We start from the raw sequence: 18,517 nt of genomic DNA, 5'->3' as shown, positions 1-18,517 counted from the left end.
GTCTGGCCTATTTAAAGCGTGGAGGAAATAATTAAACATAATGATGGGGGAAAGGATGGGGAAACACATTCAAGGGAAATAAAAATGAATCACTAGCCCAGCATAAAAACTAGCCTCAGATTACAGGCAGGGGGTGGGGGTGGGGGGGCAGGGAAGAAGCTACACACTGTAATAGGCTCTTACTTTGAAAATATCTTTTACTTCACATTTTAAAAATGTATTCAGTGATAAACTGATTTGAAAAGCAAATTCTTCCTTAGGCTATTATTGTATTTAAAGTAATGCATTTTCTTTGTGAGAAAGCTTTTTACAAATATGACTCTTTCAGAACAATACATAAACACCAGGGAGGGAGGTCGGTCATGTACATTTTGGCTTCTACGGCCTGCGGTTTTAAGTTGGATGGCGATCTTCGTACCTGCATGATAGGTCGAGTCCAAGTTGTGGTTCGATTGTTATGATTGACATAGTATGTGCGCCCCTTAGCATCTTTTCTTTCTTCCCAGCCTGAAGGCAGACCCGGCGTGGTATGTACATAGGCCACTGATGGCTGTTTGTGCAAGAAATCATTATTATTTAATACCTTGCATTTGTTTTCTGATCAGTTGAATAAAGTAATGTATACCTAGATAATTATTTTCTCTAGACAAAGTTAATTAGTTCTATTTATATAGAAAATACTTCCAAGTGTCTGGAAAACAGCAATAGATTTCCAATAGCTTCAAATCTACTGTGGAATGAACCCCACACAGTTGCAGATCCAAATTCTTACAGAACTTGGTTCTAAGACCCCCGTAGTCTTCAATGTAAAGGGTTGCTGCTAAGGTGATCATAGGGGAAGGAAAAACATTATCATCTGTTCTGGCTACTAAATTCCACTGCCAAACCAGGTAGAACTTAAAGGTATTTCAAACTGCCCAGTGTCACTGTGTATGAGAGGGATGCTGAGTTTCTCCTCGATGTAGCTCCCATGGGGTGCTCTTCTAGCTTAGTCCTAAATTTCTCCATCAGCTTAGGACCCTTACACTGTACCTTTTGGGGCAAAATTTTAAGATCCCAACACACAGCCCCTTCTCTAGGACCGACGGTCACACAGTAGCATAGAATCTGGAGTACCACCCAGGACATCGGTGTGCCCCAGCTCAGGAAGCCTCCCAGCACCCAGCCTCACACCCGAGGCTGTGTGCACCCAAGGCCACTGATAGAAGTGTGTTTCTTTGAAGGCGAACACAGCTTGGCAGTCTTTGGATTCAGAGACCTGTCCAACATAGAGTGACTGTATTTAGACAGTCCACATTTGATCACAAGAAGATCCCTGAGAAACAGTCTAATAAATGCAGTGTGGATGGAGAAACACTGAAAAACAAGGATGTGTTGATGATGTATGGAGGCACTGGGACAGATGCTGGAGATCAGAGCTGTCCCAGGAAGGCTCGAACGCATAGGTGATGCATGTAAGATCTGTGCCTGCGAAAGAGCTCTAAGTGGGGAAAAGCTCAGAAGCCGACCACAGCTACACCACGGCTCCTAGGAGAATCTAAAAGTATAGGAACCCATGCCTTAGGAATAACCTCTCATGTGAGGTTACAAAAGGAAGCTGCTTCTTTTAGAGTACTCTTCCTTTCTCTAGCCAGGATCTTCTTCTGTCCCTCCAGATATTTTAGCAGGTGTCATTTTCTTGCTATTAGGCTGAGAATACAAATTTCCTCTGAACCCAACTTCTTCCTGTGCTTATGCCACCTCTTCCCTGCACTACCAACAATGTGTCTTGGTGAAGATGATCACTTGGAGTTCCTTGGTGGACCCCAGGATCTCAAACTAGAGAAAGCACCAACAAGGACGCTGCCAAGTCATTTGGAAACCCCATCTACAGAGAAGCAATGTGCTAACCTCACAGGCTTAAAAGCACAATTCAGAGAAGGATCACCTGTGTAAGATCATGAAGCAGCTGATTTTAGATTATGCATAAGAAAACTTTGGGCTAAAAACGCGGCAACCATTTCCTTAACATTTCCTGAGATAAAGTCCTAAAGCTCCATAAAGATAGTTTATAAAGACAGAAAGACTCGGATCATAGAGTATTCTGGATCCAGGTGTGGAGACTCAGCAGGAGCAGAAGAAACATCAACACTGACTTAATCCTTTCATGAATATTAAACATCAAGGAATTAGCACGCAGTCCTAGTGAAGCTCCTTCCTCCCCTCCTCCTCTAGCAGTGATGCCAACACAAAGGGCTACGTGGATCCGGGCACTTCAATGGACTCCTCTGCTGAGCTAAGTTGTAACCTAAGTTCGTGGTCAATTAGTACCTCTGGCAAAGTATGTGCTATCAAGTTTTGACCTACTATTGTTTATCCAATCAATCAAACACTAAATAGAATTTGTTACATTCTCAGGTCCCTCTTCCCAGAGCCCTCCCCTTCCGGTGATCCACCTCCCCCTCTCCCAGGCCCCTTCCCTCCCACAACTCCCCCACAAACCACCCCCGCCCCCGTCCTGCCCCTGGAAAACTCAGCTCTGGCAACCTTAGCTCTGGAAACCTTTGGGATATTTTTGCAGTTACTGAATCTCTGGAAAGGACACTGAAGAGGCAACTGATAAACTGAAAGCACTTGGATGTGTCATAGATCATCTCAGAACTGAATCCTAAAGCTGTATGAATTCTAGCAACCAGGTTACTTTGTTTTTTTCCTTTTTTTTTTTTTTTTTTTTTGAGACATAGTCTTGCTCTGTTACCCAGGCTGGAGTACAGTGGCGCAATCTCCACTCATTGCAACCTCTGCCTCCCACGTTCAAGTGATTCTCCTGTCTCAGCCTCCCAAGTAGCTGGGATTACACACGCGAGCCATCATGCCCAGCTAATTTTTGTATTTTTAGTAGCAGGGGGGTTTCACCATGTTGGTCAGGCTGGTCTCGAACTGCTGACTTCAGGTGATCCACCTGCTTCGGCCTCTCAAAGTGCTGGGATTACCAGTGTGAGCCACTGCACCCAGCCATACAGGTTACTTTCATACAGCCACAGTGAACAGCACTAATCAGTTTGTGGAAAATTACGAGTGTAGTACAGAACACTGAATTTGATTAAAATGTTCATTCTCTCTTCTACTGAGAACTGAACTGGCAACCTGTAATTTAGTTACATTTATGTGAGAGGGCCATTTGGAAATGTTTCTTTACAGTGTTCTTTCCAAATGACCACAAAGTACAACCTGTGCTGATGTTTCATTTGTAACTCACACTGCCTCCCACCCTGCATGGCTAGTTGAGGGGGCAGGACTCAGCTTCTACAGACAGACCATGGAAGGGCCCGCCACGAAGCCAAAACCAGCCTTCTGCTGTTCTATGCTTGTGAGTATGTTCCACACTAGCTTAACAAAAAAGTAATCAAGAAACCAGTTAGAAATTGCGACTTAGCTTAACACTTCACAGCTTTTCGTTGTAGACTGAATACACTGCTGCTCTGTGATGCCCAAAAGCCATTAGCTACAACTTCCTAGTGGCTCTTTCATTAAAATAAAGAACAAGATTGTAAGCTGCAGAAGTTTCAATATGCTTTTAAAAATAACCACTTTGATGCTGACCATCACAGATTTGCCAAGACTTGCACCAACCCTGTACTGGTGGCCTTGTGCATTTTTAGAATATATACAACAAAGACTGAAAATACTGTGCTATCCCTCTCTTTTTATCTCATGGGGAGGGCCCTGGCTTAGTCTGCCAGAAAATGACACCACTGTGCATTTATTTGCCTTAAATCAAAGGGCTGTGGTTTCTTGGCTGAGAATCAGTGCCTGTTTATTAGACTACAGGAATGAAAGCACCATCATAGAAAGAAAGCTATACCAGGACGGTTACTTCAGCACAGCATATAGAGTCAAAAGGGCAGGGTAGGGGGAGCGGAAAGTCCTTGAATGTTGGGAAATTAACATCGTAGTGCCTTCACATCACTGAATATTATGTAACTATTAACATGTCCCAGAAGAATGACCATAAGTAAAAAAAAATAAAATCAAGTTGCTGAGTAATGTATATACGACATCCCATTTTAAAAAAATAAAATAAAGTGGCACAATGTGTACCTATGTGTACATAGCCATATGTCTGGGAGAGCACACGCGGAGTGAGATGATTTAATCCCACGGTGGCTCCAGCCCAGGACAATACACTTCAGTGTGAGTGACGGCAGAGGAACAGAGGGGATATCGAAGAGGAAAACATGGGGTGAAGAGACAGAATTGCAAGACAGAAAGTCAAGGGCATTCATGACAAAGGATGTGGAAGAGACATGCAGGAGGATACAGCTGAAGAGAAACGGATGTGATCCTTTCAAACCTAACTAGGTAGGGAGATCTATCTCTTCTACCAGAGTAGATGAAACACTTAGGAATGAATATTGCCAAGCCTGTGGGAAGACAAAACCCAACCTATGCTGAAACTCAGTGACGGGGAGGGGAGAGTGCAGGCAAGAAAAGGGCAGTCTAAAGTGCCACTCATGATCTCATTCAGAGGGGTCACCTCGTCCTGCCAGGTGACCCTTGCCATGGAGCCTGGTACTGCAACGATTCCATTTACACTTCATTTACTACATCAGCTACCCAAACTCTCCAAAGCTACAAGCAGGTTGCAAGGCCAACAAAATACAAAAATAGGTGATATACAGATGATGTTCATCAGCACTGAATTCTACTAAAATTACTTCATAAAATGATCTTGTCCCCCTTGAAGCTCCACTACTCCCACAGAAATTGCAAGTACACGGTGGGAAATAGTTCATGTAGAATTTCTTGAATTCTACTGGAGGCTGCCTCACTCAACACATGACTCACGTAAACCACTATAGCTCAATACCTTAACCTGAGCTGAGTGTTCCGGGGCTGATTGTTGCCAGTTTGATTTTCCCCTGTACAATGCTGAGCATTAAATTGAAGTCATCAATATCTTTTAGAAAATCAGCAGTTGTATACGTAAAGCTATCCACAAATAATGAGCAGTTACAGGAAAATACAACACAGGTGAAACAACAAGGAAATTCTTTAAACAGCTACTGCAGTGCAAAGCATAAACTACAAGCTAGCCTAACTTTAGGGATCAAGTGGAAAACAGGCAATTAAAATACATGGTCAAATCTAAGTCACCCACAAACAAGAATACCATAAATTATTCAAAATAATGAATAAGAATGGTTGGTTTAGAGAAACATCAATTTTTCTAGATCACTTATATATCTTAATTATGCTCCCCTGGTATTACGGAAACTTGTTCATTCCTGTGAGGAGAGCCCCTGGTGGCAGAGAAAGGGTCACTGGTGCATTCTGGAGACAAGAAAAGTCTAACTCCCTGTTAGAAATGTGGTAGGGGAGATACAGAAAAGAGAATGGCTCTGGGCACACCCAGAAATCACATGCAGTCTCATGCAATTCCTGTGGCTTCTCTGATTTTCTTCCAGTCAAATTATTTTTACCACGCATTCTAATGAAAAGGAAAAACTTATCAGGAGTACAAACACTTAAAGCCAAAAATATCTTCTAAATGGTCAAGTTAAACACACTTAACCAAAGCCTGATAGTATTCTTAATAAAATTATGTGGAACTAAAAAATCATTCTATCTTACCCAGTACCTTTAAACAATCCCAAAATGAGAAGCTTAAAATAAGAAACGTGTGCAGCTTTGTAGCACAAAGGAGCTAATCTCATTTTTAAAAAGAGCGTACATTCACCACTACATGAAATATTAAAACTGCCCCACAGCCTCTTGCCATTGATGTCTGATAAAGTGGATCATTACCGTTGGTTCCTCACCACCCGTGACAGTTGATGAACGCGCTCTCCTAGCTGGGGCACTGGGCTGTGAATGATAATTTACATCAGTAAAATGCACTTAGGGGATGACCCACGGCTGTCTGAATCAGGGACCACTGCTGTGGACCAGCGCTGTAAGGCAGGTGACATGAGATCAGAATCCCTGAAACCCACTCTGTCCAGACAAAGCTGAGCAGTCGCTGATGACCAGTAGCACAAAGGAAGCTGACCCCTAGGCCACCCGAGGTGGCTCATCCTTGATCTGGGTAAACAATGACAACCTCAAAAGAGTGAGCTGCCTTAGAGAAAAATGGAAAGCTGGTCTGGTTTTGCCCCCCATTATCAAATAATTACCAGATTCTAAAATCCGCCAACACTCAAAACTCAAGAGGCCACTGGTGATCAGTGAGTTTACAGCATCACAAAGTACAAAGAAAGAGGGAAGAATCACCAGTTTCCAGGAAAGTGAGCTCTTTGGGAAATAAAATTGACATGGATTTTGAAAAGGAGAGAAAGTGCCATTCATTCAAGGAAAATCACAGATCATGAGGCTGAGAAGGATCCCACCAGTCCATCTCAGTTAATTGTTTTGTTTGTGGGGGCCCTGTACTGAAACCATCCCAGAAAAGATGCTCTTCTCAATCTTATTATTAAGTCTCTCCAGCATAAGTCACAAATGACTCTATTATTTTGGCTGCTTCCTTGACTAGTATACTCATTAATTTTTTCTCAAACATAAAAAATGAAAACCTAGGCCGAAATATCCTTTGAAGTCAAGAAAAAACATACATGAGAAGGAAGACACTGTGATTTCAAAAACCTTAAATGCACTTTTCCCCCTTCAAATTCATACATAATACATTATTAGTCTTAAAAATGATCAAGGTGGCCGGGCGCGGTGGCTCAAGCCTGTAATCCCAGCACTTTGGGAGGCCGAAACGGGCGGATCACGAGGTCAGGAGATCGAGACCATCCTGGCTAACACGGTGAAACCCCGTCTCTACTAAAAAAATACAAAAAATTAGCCGGGCGAGATGGCGGGCGCCTGTAGTCCCAGCTACTCGGGAGGCTGAGGCGAGAGAATGGCGTAAACCCGGGAGGCGGAGCTTGCAGTGAGCTGAGATCCGGCCACTGCACTCCAGCCTGGGCGACACAGCGAGACTCCGTCTCAACAACAACAACAACAACAAAAAAAAAAAAAAAAAAGATCAAGGTTTTATAGCAACAGACAAAAACTGTCAAGGTAAAACATCAAATTGAACACGTTAAAACCACATATTTTCACCTCCAAAAGAAACAAATTTATGTAAAATTTCTTATTTTTAATGTGTACATTAAACATCTCTCAAGGCAGTTCTAGTCTACCTTCCAACTTGAATATTTATTTTTACATACATCAGATGTTACAAAATCCCCTACACTTCTACATTTGCTGATAGCTATTAAAATGATGAGAGAGTTGGAAAGAATTATAGCCAATTCCTGGTGAGCAGAGCTGCCTTTAAAGAGAAGGTACAGAGGCTCTGTCGAGTTCAGACTTCAGGTCGTTAGGAAGGGAAAGGAACATGTGGATGGTCGCCCAGAAGAGTTCTTCCTGGTTAAAGGGACTCGTGTTTTCAAAGTACAGATCACTGGAGCATAACTATAGTAACTCAGTAAAGTAAAAGGAATTATGAATGTACCAAGAAGTTTAAGTGAGCAAATCAAAACTGGTATAAATTTGGGTGAAAAACTAAAGCAATGAAAGTTCCAGCATTTTAGAGATGGGTGGCAGTAACAATTCTCTGTATTGGAACTCCACTTTCCTAGGGCAATTTGCCAGGAGATTTAAAAACATCTCATTTATATGGTAAATAAATTTACACAGGAAAAACTCTTTTTGCAGCAGCCCAGATGATTGTAAATGAAAGCCCAGAAAGTTAACTGATGACTGGAAATTAGCATGGGTTACCGGTGGTAGATGGCCCTGTTCTGCTACCGCGTCGGTGACACTGCATGACCTCAACCTTGAGGAGGGTTCTCTTTGCTGGAAGGAGAGGAAAAGACAGGAAGCATCAAGAAATATATCCTTAAAAGCAACTTTCATTGGTTTAACAAATACATCACTCAACCATATTCACCATTCTTCGATATTAGAAGGTAATTAAATGAAACATCTTTTCAGAGCAGGGACAGTCATCCTTGAAAAAGTCACCTTCCACTTTCATTTTCAGTTAAGCAGACTGGAATTGTGATTAGTCCTTAGAATGAATGGTAAAAATAAGAGGAGACCAAAACTTTCGGAAAGGAGACTCGACAGGACTCTGCAACACTCTAATGCTGCTTTACAAACAGTAAGAAGCTAGCAGTCTTATAGTTTGCTTTAAGATGCATCCTCCAGGTAAATTTTAATGTGATGTGAATAGAGGCAAAAAGAGGAAGAAATAAGAAATAGTGATATGTGGCTACCCACATTTATTATTACAATTGACAAAGAGTCAGTTGCATCCTATATTCAGAGGAGCTCAGACATCATCTTGGCCTACTTCTGAAAGATCTGGTATTTATAATTTTAGCTTCTTCTTCTTTTTTTTTTTTTTGAGACCAAGTCTTGTTCTACTGCCCAGGATGGAGTGCAGTGGCGTGATCTGAGCTCCCTGCAACCTCTGCCTCCCAGGTTCCAGTGATTCTCCTGTCTCAGCCTCCTGAGTAGCTGGGACTACAAGCCCCCGCCATCACACCCGGCTAATTTTTTATATTTTTAGTAGAGATGGGTTTCCCCATATTGGTCAGGCTGGTCTCGACCTCCTGACCTCAAGTGATTCACCCACCTCGGCCTCCCCAAGTACTGGGATTACAGGCGTGAGCCTCCATGCTCAGCCAATTTCAGCTTCTAAGCGGACTTCAAGTAGTAAAGACAGGAATAATTAAAAATAGTGTGATCAAACTAAAATAAAAAAAAGATATAGTGTGTAGTGTCCAGTATTCCCCTCACTTGTTTGTATTAGTCTATGTGGTTAAATGAAGCCTAACTGACAGGAATGAAGATTAGCAGCAGGTCACATACAGAAGCCAGAGTCTCCTTATCAGCAAGTTTATCCATGGTATCAATTTCTAGTATTCACTCATTTTTAACATTTTGTGATAAGTAAATGGTACAAGAAGACTCTGTGGTAGGGATGGGGACAATTCACATCTTTCCACATTGGTTATTGTGAAAGAATCAGTCTTTAATAAAAGTGTTACTGTTGCTCAGGCTGGAGTGCAGTGGCGTGATCTTGGCTCACTGCAACCTCTGCCTCCCGGGTTTAAGAAATTTTTGTGCCTCGGCCGCCTGAGTAGCTGGAACTATAGGTGCACCCCACCACACCCAGCTAAGTTTTGCACTTTTAGTAGAGACAGGGTTTCACCATGTTGGCCAGGCTGGTCTTGAACTCCTGACCTCAGGTGATCTGCCTGCTTCAGCCTCTCAAAGTGCTGGCATTACAAGCATGAGCCACTGCGCCCAGCCAAAGCTTAAGTTCTTGCCCTTGAATACAGATTTGACTCTCATTTAACAATGAACACGATGTGAAAATAATACGATATTGTATTTGGGTCTTAAGGATATTTCATGCATCTAGAATAATTAAATGCAGGAGCTCCCCATTCAAAGAACTAAAATTGCTAACTTATTACTAATGCTGAAGAAAATTACGATGCTTACTTGGTTTACTAAAGGTGTGTTACTGCCATGGGTTCTGTGGTAACTCCTTGGTTTTATAGGTTTTAAAAACAGGGCTTCAATGTTTATGTTGTTTCTATAACAACAGTTTTACCAATTCAAATATCCCATATATATGCAATCTCTTTTATCCTGTCCATTTAGTACTACATTTTCATCTTGGCGACACATCTCTTTTTGAAAAAGTCACAGAATTTTAATGTGAAATCACATTAACTGAATGACAAATGCAATTCATGTAACAGAAGCCTATAGTGTCTTTAAAATAAAAACACCATAACCAAAAGTAACAACTTGTGAGTACTTACTTGCTTTTACATTGCATGCAGTGCTACCATTTCTGTTGGTTACGGTCACAGTAATGATTATTTTTTTTTAGGATGCTATTTTCAGTGGAGTGACTACCATCATCTACTATTGCACACCTTTTTTTTTTTTGAGACGGAGTCTCGCTCTGTCCCCCAGGCTGGAGTGCAGTGGCCGGATCTCAGCTCACTGCAAGCTCCACCTCCCAGGTTTACGCCATTCTCCTGCCTCGGCGTCCCGAGTAGCTGGGACTACAATCACCCGCCACCTCGCCCGGCTAGTTTTTTGTATTTTTTAGTAGAGACAGGGTTCCACCGGGTTAGGCAGGATGGTCTTGATCTCCTGACCTCGTGATCCGCCTGTCTCGGCCTCCCAAAGTGCTGGGATTACAGGCTTGAGCCACCGCGCCTGGCCTTATCGCATACCTTTAAGTTCAGTTTCTTGAGAAACACTGAGACTTCATTTGCTCTTAATTCTAAGCATAAGCAGGGATTTTCTATGGGTTATTTCTGCAGCTTTGTATTGTCAAACATGGAAGTCTTTGGGACTGATTCCATTGGGCTCAGGCATTAAGCCCATCTGAGGCTTCTAGAAAGTATGTTTCTGATGGTGGAGAGCCCAAGTTAAAATGCTACCTTGATGACAGTGTCACAATTTCACAACCTTTCTCAAGGTTCATATTCTGGGACTTAGGCGATGTCTTCTATCTCCCATTCAAACCTTGTTTTGGATGAGCCACTTAAGCGTCGTGCCCTTATCAGCGAAATGAGAATGATAAATCCTGCAGAATATGACTTAAGAGGACTGATTAGGCCTGATGGCTTTTAACTGTTACTGTGAAATACTACCTTTGTGATAAAGGTACTATTTTCATGAGCCTTTTGGCTGGGAAAGGAATTCTACAAGGTTAAAGCTAATAATTACAGACATCATGAAGTTTTACTTCTTTGAGTTCTTTATAAACCAAGAAAGTGTTAGTGGTATAGGGGTGAGCAAAGCTGCCTTCCAAATCAAGAAAGATTCTCACCTGCTTGGGCTAATTTTAGTGTAGTCCTGCTTCTCCTAGGGAAGGAGGAACTTTGGAAAATGTCAGAGTTAGCTGGGAGCTGGAAGACCCTTGGTCACTATTTACATAAGAGATTCTCCTAAAGCAACAAAAAACAATAAAACATTGCTCAGCTTTTCTTTCAAACAAGGCCACTACTTACAACCAAAGAGCTGAACTGTTCCCCATTGGAGTCTGGAGTGATCTGAAGCCTTCTGCTCAGTTCCTCTGACAACTCCTGAGGGCTGGTCCGAGATCCTGGGGAGGCTGGTGGTGGGGGCAGAGTCAGACCGAGAGAGTCTCCAGCGATATTCACTTCCTCTGAAATGGTCTCCCAAGGCTTTCAGAGAAAGAGACACTGGGGTAAACGTTAGGAACTGAGGATCCACCCAGCTCCCCAACAAAGCTATGTAACAACAATAGCCACGGTGGTAACTACAATTAACACCTACTAAGTGCCTCTCATGAGGCACACAACCTTCACAAGAATCATGAGGAAGACATGCCTACTCCTGCAATTAACAGATGAGGAAACTGAGGCACAGACAATAACTTGCCCAAGGTAACAGCTAGCAAGTGTAGGGCCATGATGTGAATCAAAGAGGCCTGGTTCCAGACAGAGGCTGTGCTCTTACCCACGTTATAACACTGCCTCTCTGAACAGTGACTGATTTCCCGCACTTGTTACTGTATGTGTGGGCAAAAAAACAAACACACACACGTGCTTCTCTGGAGTTTACAAACAATTGTCATGGATTTTCTTTACTTTTAACCACTGAGGATTCACCATGACAGCAGTATAGAAGCTATATGCTGTAATTAAACAACGGTATAAAATAACTTAGAGTGAATGTATTATGGAATCATTACTTTTGCTTTTCCAAGTTGAATCACTGCATCATGAATGACCTTCCTAACACAATGTCTAAGAAGAATGGATTTTTAGTACATAAACAGAGCTGATAAGACAGCATGGAAGATTATGGCTAATCTGTTGTTTAATTCATAACGTTTTAAGTAACATACCATAACTATTTAAAGGGAAAATTACACATTTCTATTCACCTAAATTTATATTTTCATGGTAACAAATCTCTTTCAAGTGTCAAAGCAACTCAATAAAAATATGCATATGATACCCAAACAAGTTACAGGGCTCATTCGATAGCTCAACTATGAAAAAAACAAGTTGTCATTTAATGAGACATGGTTAGACCCTGGTGAAGAATAAATTACCAAGTAAAAATATCTTAAGACTTTCACACTGAAAAATAATGTGGGCTGGATGCAGTGGCTCACACCTGTAATCCCAGCACTTTGGGAGGCTGAGGTGGGTGGATTATGAGGTCAGGAGTTCAAGACCAGCCTGGCCAACATGGTGAAACCCCATCTCTACAAAAAATACAAAAAAAAAAAAAAAAGAAAAAAAAGAAAAAAAATTAGCCAGTGTGATGGCATGTGCCTGTAATCCCAGCACTTCGGGAGGCTAACTAAGGCAGTGGGCGGATCACAAGGTCAGGAGATTGAGACCATCCTGGTCAACATGGTGAAACCCACATCTACTACAAATACAAAAACTAGCCAGGTATGGTGGTGCGTGCCTGTAATACCAGCTACTCAGGAGGCTGAGGCAGGAGAATTGCTTGAATTCAGGAGGCAGAGGTTGCAGTGAGCTGAGATTGCACCACTGCACTCCAGCCTGGGAGACAGAGCAAGACACTGTCTTGAAAAAAAAATAATAAAAATAATGTTATTCCCATTTCTATCAATATAGAACCACATGTCCTTGTCAAATACAACTTTTATAGTTACTGTCAAGTTAATTAATATCCAGGCTGGTAATTAATTCGCTACGTCACTGTAATCTTTACATTCTCAACAATGTTTACTGAGAGAAGAAATTATGATATAAAATCAAGCTGGAGAACATGGGAAGAAGGAGCTGCCGGGCTTTGCAGCATTCTGGTGACATCGTACCTCGGGGACATCCCCGCCCTCCGAGGGCTCGGGCTCCAAGTCCTCACTGATATGCCTGCGGGAGCGGAAGCGACGGTGCGCTGCCTCCTGGTTGATCTGTCTGATGTTGTTGTCTGACTCGGAGGACACGTCCCTGAGCACGTGGGAAAGGGGGAAGGAGAAGAAGAGAAGCGGTTGAGATCGGGCCCTTCATGACAGTCCAATGCTCATGGAGGGCCAGATGCCCACTGAAGGGTCAGCATCAAACACTGACAACTTAGCTGGTCATCCAATGTGAGAATTCTCCCACCATATCATGGCTAAAATAGGTTAAGGTTCATTGCAATCAAATACATGCAGTTTTAAAATGCCTTAGTCACACCGTTCTGAGCATCTTTCAGGCATATATTTCAAAATATACCTTAGTGCTTAATACAAAACAGAAATCAAAGTCCTCCGCCCATATGCCACAGTGACAAGTCAGGCCTCTGGAAGCAGAGGTGACAGGTGAGTTCACACAGCAGCTGGGCAGTCCCAATCCTTCTAGAAATCCAGCAATCATAAGGTAGCTACTTTTGGTCACCAGCAATTTGACCAAAGACTACAAAAGGTACAAATTCAAAGTTGTCATCTGGAGGGAAGTATACCTGATCCAACATGAATTTTTTTTCAGCTGCTTTCTAGCTCATTTTGACAGAATCTCAAAATCGTGACACTGCATTTCCCCCCTTTACCCTACTTTAAAAATCCTAATAACATCAGGAGATAACCTCTCTAGTCAGCCGGGGTCTGAACACTGCAACATCATACCCTATTTTTTGTCACGTGATGCTCTCAATTCAGGATCTAAAAGTTTTGATTCAATTTGGAAAACTTTTTTGGGCTGGGCATGGTGGCTCATGCCCGTAATGTCAGCACTTTGGGAGGCCAAGGCAGGTGAATCCCTTGAGGTCAGGAGCTCAAAATGCGCCTGGCCAACATGGTGAAACCCCGTCTCTACTGAAAATACAACAATTAGCCGAGTGTGGTGGCGTGTGCCTGTAGTCTCCGCTACTCAGGAGGCTGAGGAAGGAGAATCACCTGAGCCCGGGAGGTGGAGGTTGCAATGAGCTGAGATTGCACCACTGTACTCCAACCAGGGCAGCAGAGTGCGACTCCTTCTCAAAAAAAAAAAAAAAAAAAAAAAAAAAAACCACACAAACTTTTTTTTTTTTTTGCAGTAAATTATAGGCAATCATAATCATACTTTGGGGGAAAATACTAGTCAGAGGCTTTTAGTGTACAAGTTTAAACGCCAAAAAGTTTTTCAGGGAAAACTCTCACAGACACTTTCAATAAGACAGTATATCCCATTAACAAAAATTATGTCACAAGTTAGTATCTCAAAAGTTGAAATCTTTATTTCAGACTAATTGAAATATAGTACTTATCAAGAACACTCATTATAGACTCTTTCTAAAACACAAATTTTAAAGTTTTCTCACACATTCTGAAATGAACTTATACTATATTCCAATAAAGAGCCTGCCAGCAGAGGTTGTAGTGGAAACTCTTTTTCCTTAACTAACTTTCCTCTTGCCTTCTAGAAGTCATGCCCGTTGGAAGCAGGTGCTCCTCAGGTTCTGCCAAGTTCTGCTGTGTCCTTTCTGGCTCAGCTTCTCCCTTTGACATTGCTGCCTCACTGATAGGGCAGTTACGCCTCTGCCTTCTCCCAAAACTACATGTGAACCTGAACTTGGATTCAGAGCTGCATTTTTTGGCTGGGCACGGTGGCTCACACCTGTAATCCTAGCACTTTGGGAGGCTTTGTCTTGGCTGCTAGGCAGCTCAGGTGAGCGGAGTTTGAGATCAGCTTGACCAACATGGTGAAACTTCCCATCTTTACAAAAATACAAACATCAGCCGGGCATCGTAGTGGGCGCCTGGAATCCCAGCTACTCAGGAGGCCGAGGCAGGAGAATCGCTTGAACCTGGGAGGCGGAGGTTGCAGTGGGCTGAGATGGCACCACTGTGGGTATAGAGTGAGACTCTGTCTCAAACAAACAACAACAGAAAAAGAACTGCATTTTTCCCTTGTTGCTCTAGACTAGTGGAAGAGCCAGCAAGTTATACTTTTTGTTTTAGTTTCTGGGACACTGTCACCAAAGATAAGTTTCTCTTTTAACCCCCTTTTTGAGGTCTTGTCAACACATTAAAAAGCTGTTCATGTTTAATGTACACCCTTTGATGAGTGTGGGGACATGTATACACCTGCGGAGCCATCCAAAAAATAGTATATATTTAAAAATGTAGGAAGTGTTTTCTCCAGAATTCCCTCATTAGTTTCACAACTCAGTGAGGTAGAGAAAGTAGCAATTATCCCCATTTGTCTCCAAAATACGAACTCCAATCTGCATGATCCTTATTTATGAAGTTGAGTATTTTTCCATATATGTATTAGCTGTCAGGATTTTTTCCTTTGTGAGTTGCTCCTAGCCACTTTTCTGCAGAGGTCGCATGAGGACCTACCTTTTCAGGTACTTCTTTCTCATGCTGTTGAGCAAAGATAGATAATGGTGCTTTGCTTAGGATATTGCTGCCAAGATTCTTCTGGTCACTACATGTAACCAAGCCCAAGGTGGGTCCAAATTCGTTTTTACTACAAATAGCTACAATGGATTACAACACTTCTAATAGCTATGGGCATTAATCAAAAGGAAATAGTAAGCAATAATATAAAAAACAAAAAGAATCCACCAAACTATTTCCATGGGAAAAAATTTTAACAAAAGATAGTTCAGCATTATGCAGCTGCTCTGATATTTTTGCTGTCCTGAGACCATTTTGCTGTCTTGAGCTAATGCCCACGCTGGGTCGTCTAAAGCTGATCACGAACGGCTGATATTCACGAGAACCCACCTGGGGGCTCAGGGAAGACAGGCTATTTGTTGTTCCAGATTCTGTAAGCTTTATCTCTAAATTAAACAAAACCTAGACCAGAAGACTTGGCCACCCTCCCCAACCACAGTCATATGTACAGTATCTTTGCAATTTCTAAAGATAAAAGGTTTTTAAGAACATGATACCTCATACTGCTTGTTGTCTAAAAAGTATTATTAGCCAATTTCTTTCAGAGTTCAAGTAGACAAGAAAATTATACTACCCTATAGACTTGCTTTTATTACATACTGAAAGTTATATAGTTCATTGATAATTTCCTCCTTGTCTTGGCTGCTAGGCAGCTCATAATTTCCAGGATAAAATTCCTTTTCCTTAAGACTTTGTTTTTGCCCGTTGATGTATTATCAATAGACTTAGATCTTGCTATATAAAATGATTTAAAAACAAGCTGCTACAAAACCATTTTTAAAGTCCATGAGTTTTAACCAGTGTTTATTCGCTATCAATCAAACCGCAAATTGCTGAGGGAACAAAACAGGAATTGGTTTACTGCATCCGTGAAGCTGGTGAGGGATTAAAATACACAGTAATTACTAATTCTAATTTTGCAACTCTGCCATGTGTTTCTGATTATATTAAGAAGGTAACATTTCCTTAAAAAAAGAAAAAAAATTTTTTTGAGGTTTCCAAGTCAACGCCTTGAAGAGAGTAAAAATCCAAAAACTTAGAGAAAACAGAAAATTGCAAAGCCAATTTGCTTGCTGGTTCTGTTCTGGGTCAATTGGGAGAGAAAGGTGAAGAAGAAAACAATATAATCAACAAATGTAAGATAAGTCTAAGAAAAACAACCTCTGCTTTGTATTTCAGGAATCGACATAAAAGAATACCTAGAAAATAAATCAGCTCATATTGAAAATAGCAGCATGTGACTCAAAGGCAATTGCTTACAATACACAAGGTCTGACCGCTCTTGCATGCTTTACATAAATGGAGAGGAATCTCGTACCACACCACCATCTGCTCTTATTGACATATGATTTATTTCCCAGTCTTGTCCCAGAGGGCTGCCATATTTGTCCCTAGCTGTGCATGTGCATGTGTTCCCGACCATCACACGGTACTCACATCAGGCTTGGTCGGTGCCACTGAGTGGTCCGGTTGTTGTGGTTGACATAGTAAGTTCGGCCTAAATTGTCCACTTTTTCTTCCCACCCGGGAGGCAGAGGAGGAGGAGGAAGTTCCTCTTGGTGCTGAGAAGCCGAGTCATTTGAGTCAACAACTTCCCACCCATGCTGTGGAATAAAGTGAGAGGGATGATTACGAGGTTGGTTCTTCGGCTGTGAAGAAGAGGTCATCACAAGGGCAGCAAGGAGAAGCCCTGGGTGCCCTTCTCCTTGCTCGGGGGCTCTCTGGCTCTAGCCATGGCTTCGAGGACACATTTGAGTAAATTCCCAGTTGAAGGCCAAAAAAAAAAAATCAATTCTAGAAAGGCCTCAAAAATCTTTTGAGTAATGGCCAATTAATTGTGCTGCCCTCTAAGATGACTACATAGCAGGACAACATGATTTGGTGACACTACTTAAGTCACATCATACTCTTCCCATATGTCATGTTTGTTATTTTGACTTGAGGGCCTCTAAGGCTGTATAAAGCCCTGCCAATGATGCGAGTCACATTACAGCTGTCATCTTTTCAACACCTCCATGAGGTAAAGGGAGCAGGGAAGATGAGCTGCGTTGCACCTGTGTTCTAACAGAAATCATGGCGCAGGGGACCAGAGGCCCGGAGCCCTGTTGCTCCCCAAGGAGGTGGGCTTTGAAAGAGAAGCCTCCTCTTTGCATCCCGAACAACCGCAGGAGCCACGAGTCTGAAAGCTGCTGCTTTCTACTCAGGCCCTCTACACTAGCTGTGTCCACATCAATGGGTTTCATGGTACCAAAATTCGAGTTCCATTTTTACAGCACATATTTTAGGCATTACGTATTTGCTTCCTAACATCCTCTGCTAAAATCACTGGAAAATTAAGTAATTCACTGGTTACTGCAGTTGGAAGGCAAGAAGAGTGCGAAAAATTCCTTGGATTTGAGATGAAAATCTGTTGACGTGCTTAAGAAATGTTAACATTCATAAATTTCTACCACCCACATTATTCCTCTTCATGTATATATAGAGATGAAGGCTTGGAAATGAAATAATGCCTGGAAATACGATCTGTCAGGTGGAGGGGTGTTCGGGTAACTTCTCCACCACACATTATTCACATATCACATACATGCAACAGCTGCAAACAGATGTGAGAATAAGCCCTAGAGAGGTCTCAGTTAATGGACACTTTGAGAATATGGGAATTTGTCTAACAAAACAGCACTGTCCAAGGCGTGTGCTGAAAAGGTACGATAGGACCCACAGCATCAGTCTGTGACAAGGTAAATACGGGCAGCTCTGTCGGCAAGGAAAAAAGGGACATCCTCTGGTCAGCTCATTCCAGAATGGCATTTCTAGAGGAGGGTTTTTCTACTGCAGGCTGTCACCTGTGGCCAAATGAGTAAGAAACTTGAAAAAAAGTGATTTTCTGAATTCCTTCACCCACTTTGAAGTGACTTCAATGGCTAAAAGGAATTTACAAAGAGCCGCAAGTCCACAGCAATAACAGAGTTCAATGTGTGAGGAGACTTCCACGGAGCTGGGGGGCTAACACTGGGGAATGGGCATGGCATTGTCTAAAGAGAAATCTCTCCGAAGATTCGTGCTGTAACACAAAAAGTTCATCTTTAACCAAAACAAATAAATGCACTGGTAGACTATCAATGACTAATTTGCAGACAT

The 18,517-nt window shown here is 42.1% G+C and overlaps 1 protein-coding gene across 13 annotated transcripts in view; it reads right to left on the bottom strand.

Moving 5' to 3' along the window:
• The window catches only part of NEDD4L (NEDD4 like E3 ubiquitin protein ligase), a 369,947-nt gene that overhangs the window by 57,335 nt on the left and 294,095 nt on the right, over nucleotides 1–18,517 (bottom strand). For 5 of the 13 annotated variants that reach the window (XM_033238701.1, XM_033238697.1, XM_033238707.1 and 2 more), the window contains 6 exons: nucleotides 16,817–16,983; nucleotides 12,833–12,965; nucleotides 11,019–11,195; nucleotides 7,753–7,827; nucleotides 5,788–5,847; nucleotides 419–550 (listed from right to left, as the gene is read on the bottom strand). In XM_033238701.1, coding sequence (XP_033094592.1) covers nucleotides 419–550; nucleotides 5,788–5,847; nucleotides 7,753–7,827; nucleotides 11,019–11,195; nucleotides 12,833–12,965; nucleotides 16,817–16,983 — 744 coding nt within the window. The remainder of the gene's footprint in view (nucleotides 1–418; nucleotides 551–5,787; nucleotides 5,848–7,752; nucleotides 7,828–11,018; nucleotides 11,196–12,832; nucleotides 12,966–16,816; nucleotides 16,984–18,517) is intronic. The other 8 variants (XM_033238705.1, XM_033238710.1, XM_033238653.1 and 5 more) reach the window with 2 other exon arrangements.

The sequence above is a fragment of the Trachypithecus francoisi genome, unplaced genomic scaffold (genome assembly GCF_009764315.1).
Source record: "Trachypithecus francoisi isolate TF-2019V2 unplaced genomic scaffold, Tfra_2.0 Contig01474, whole genome shotgun sequence".
Taxonomy (NCBI): domain Eukaryota; kingdom Metazoa; phylum Chordata; class Mammalia; order Primates; family Cercopithecidae; genus Trachypithecus; species Trachypithecus francoisi.
This window is presented reverse-complemented; position numbering and strand designations above follow the sequence as displayed.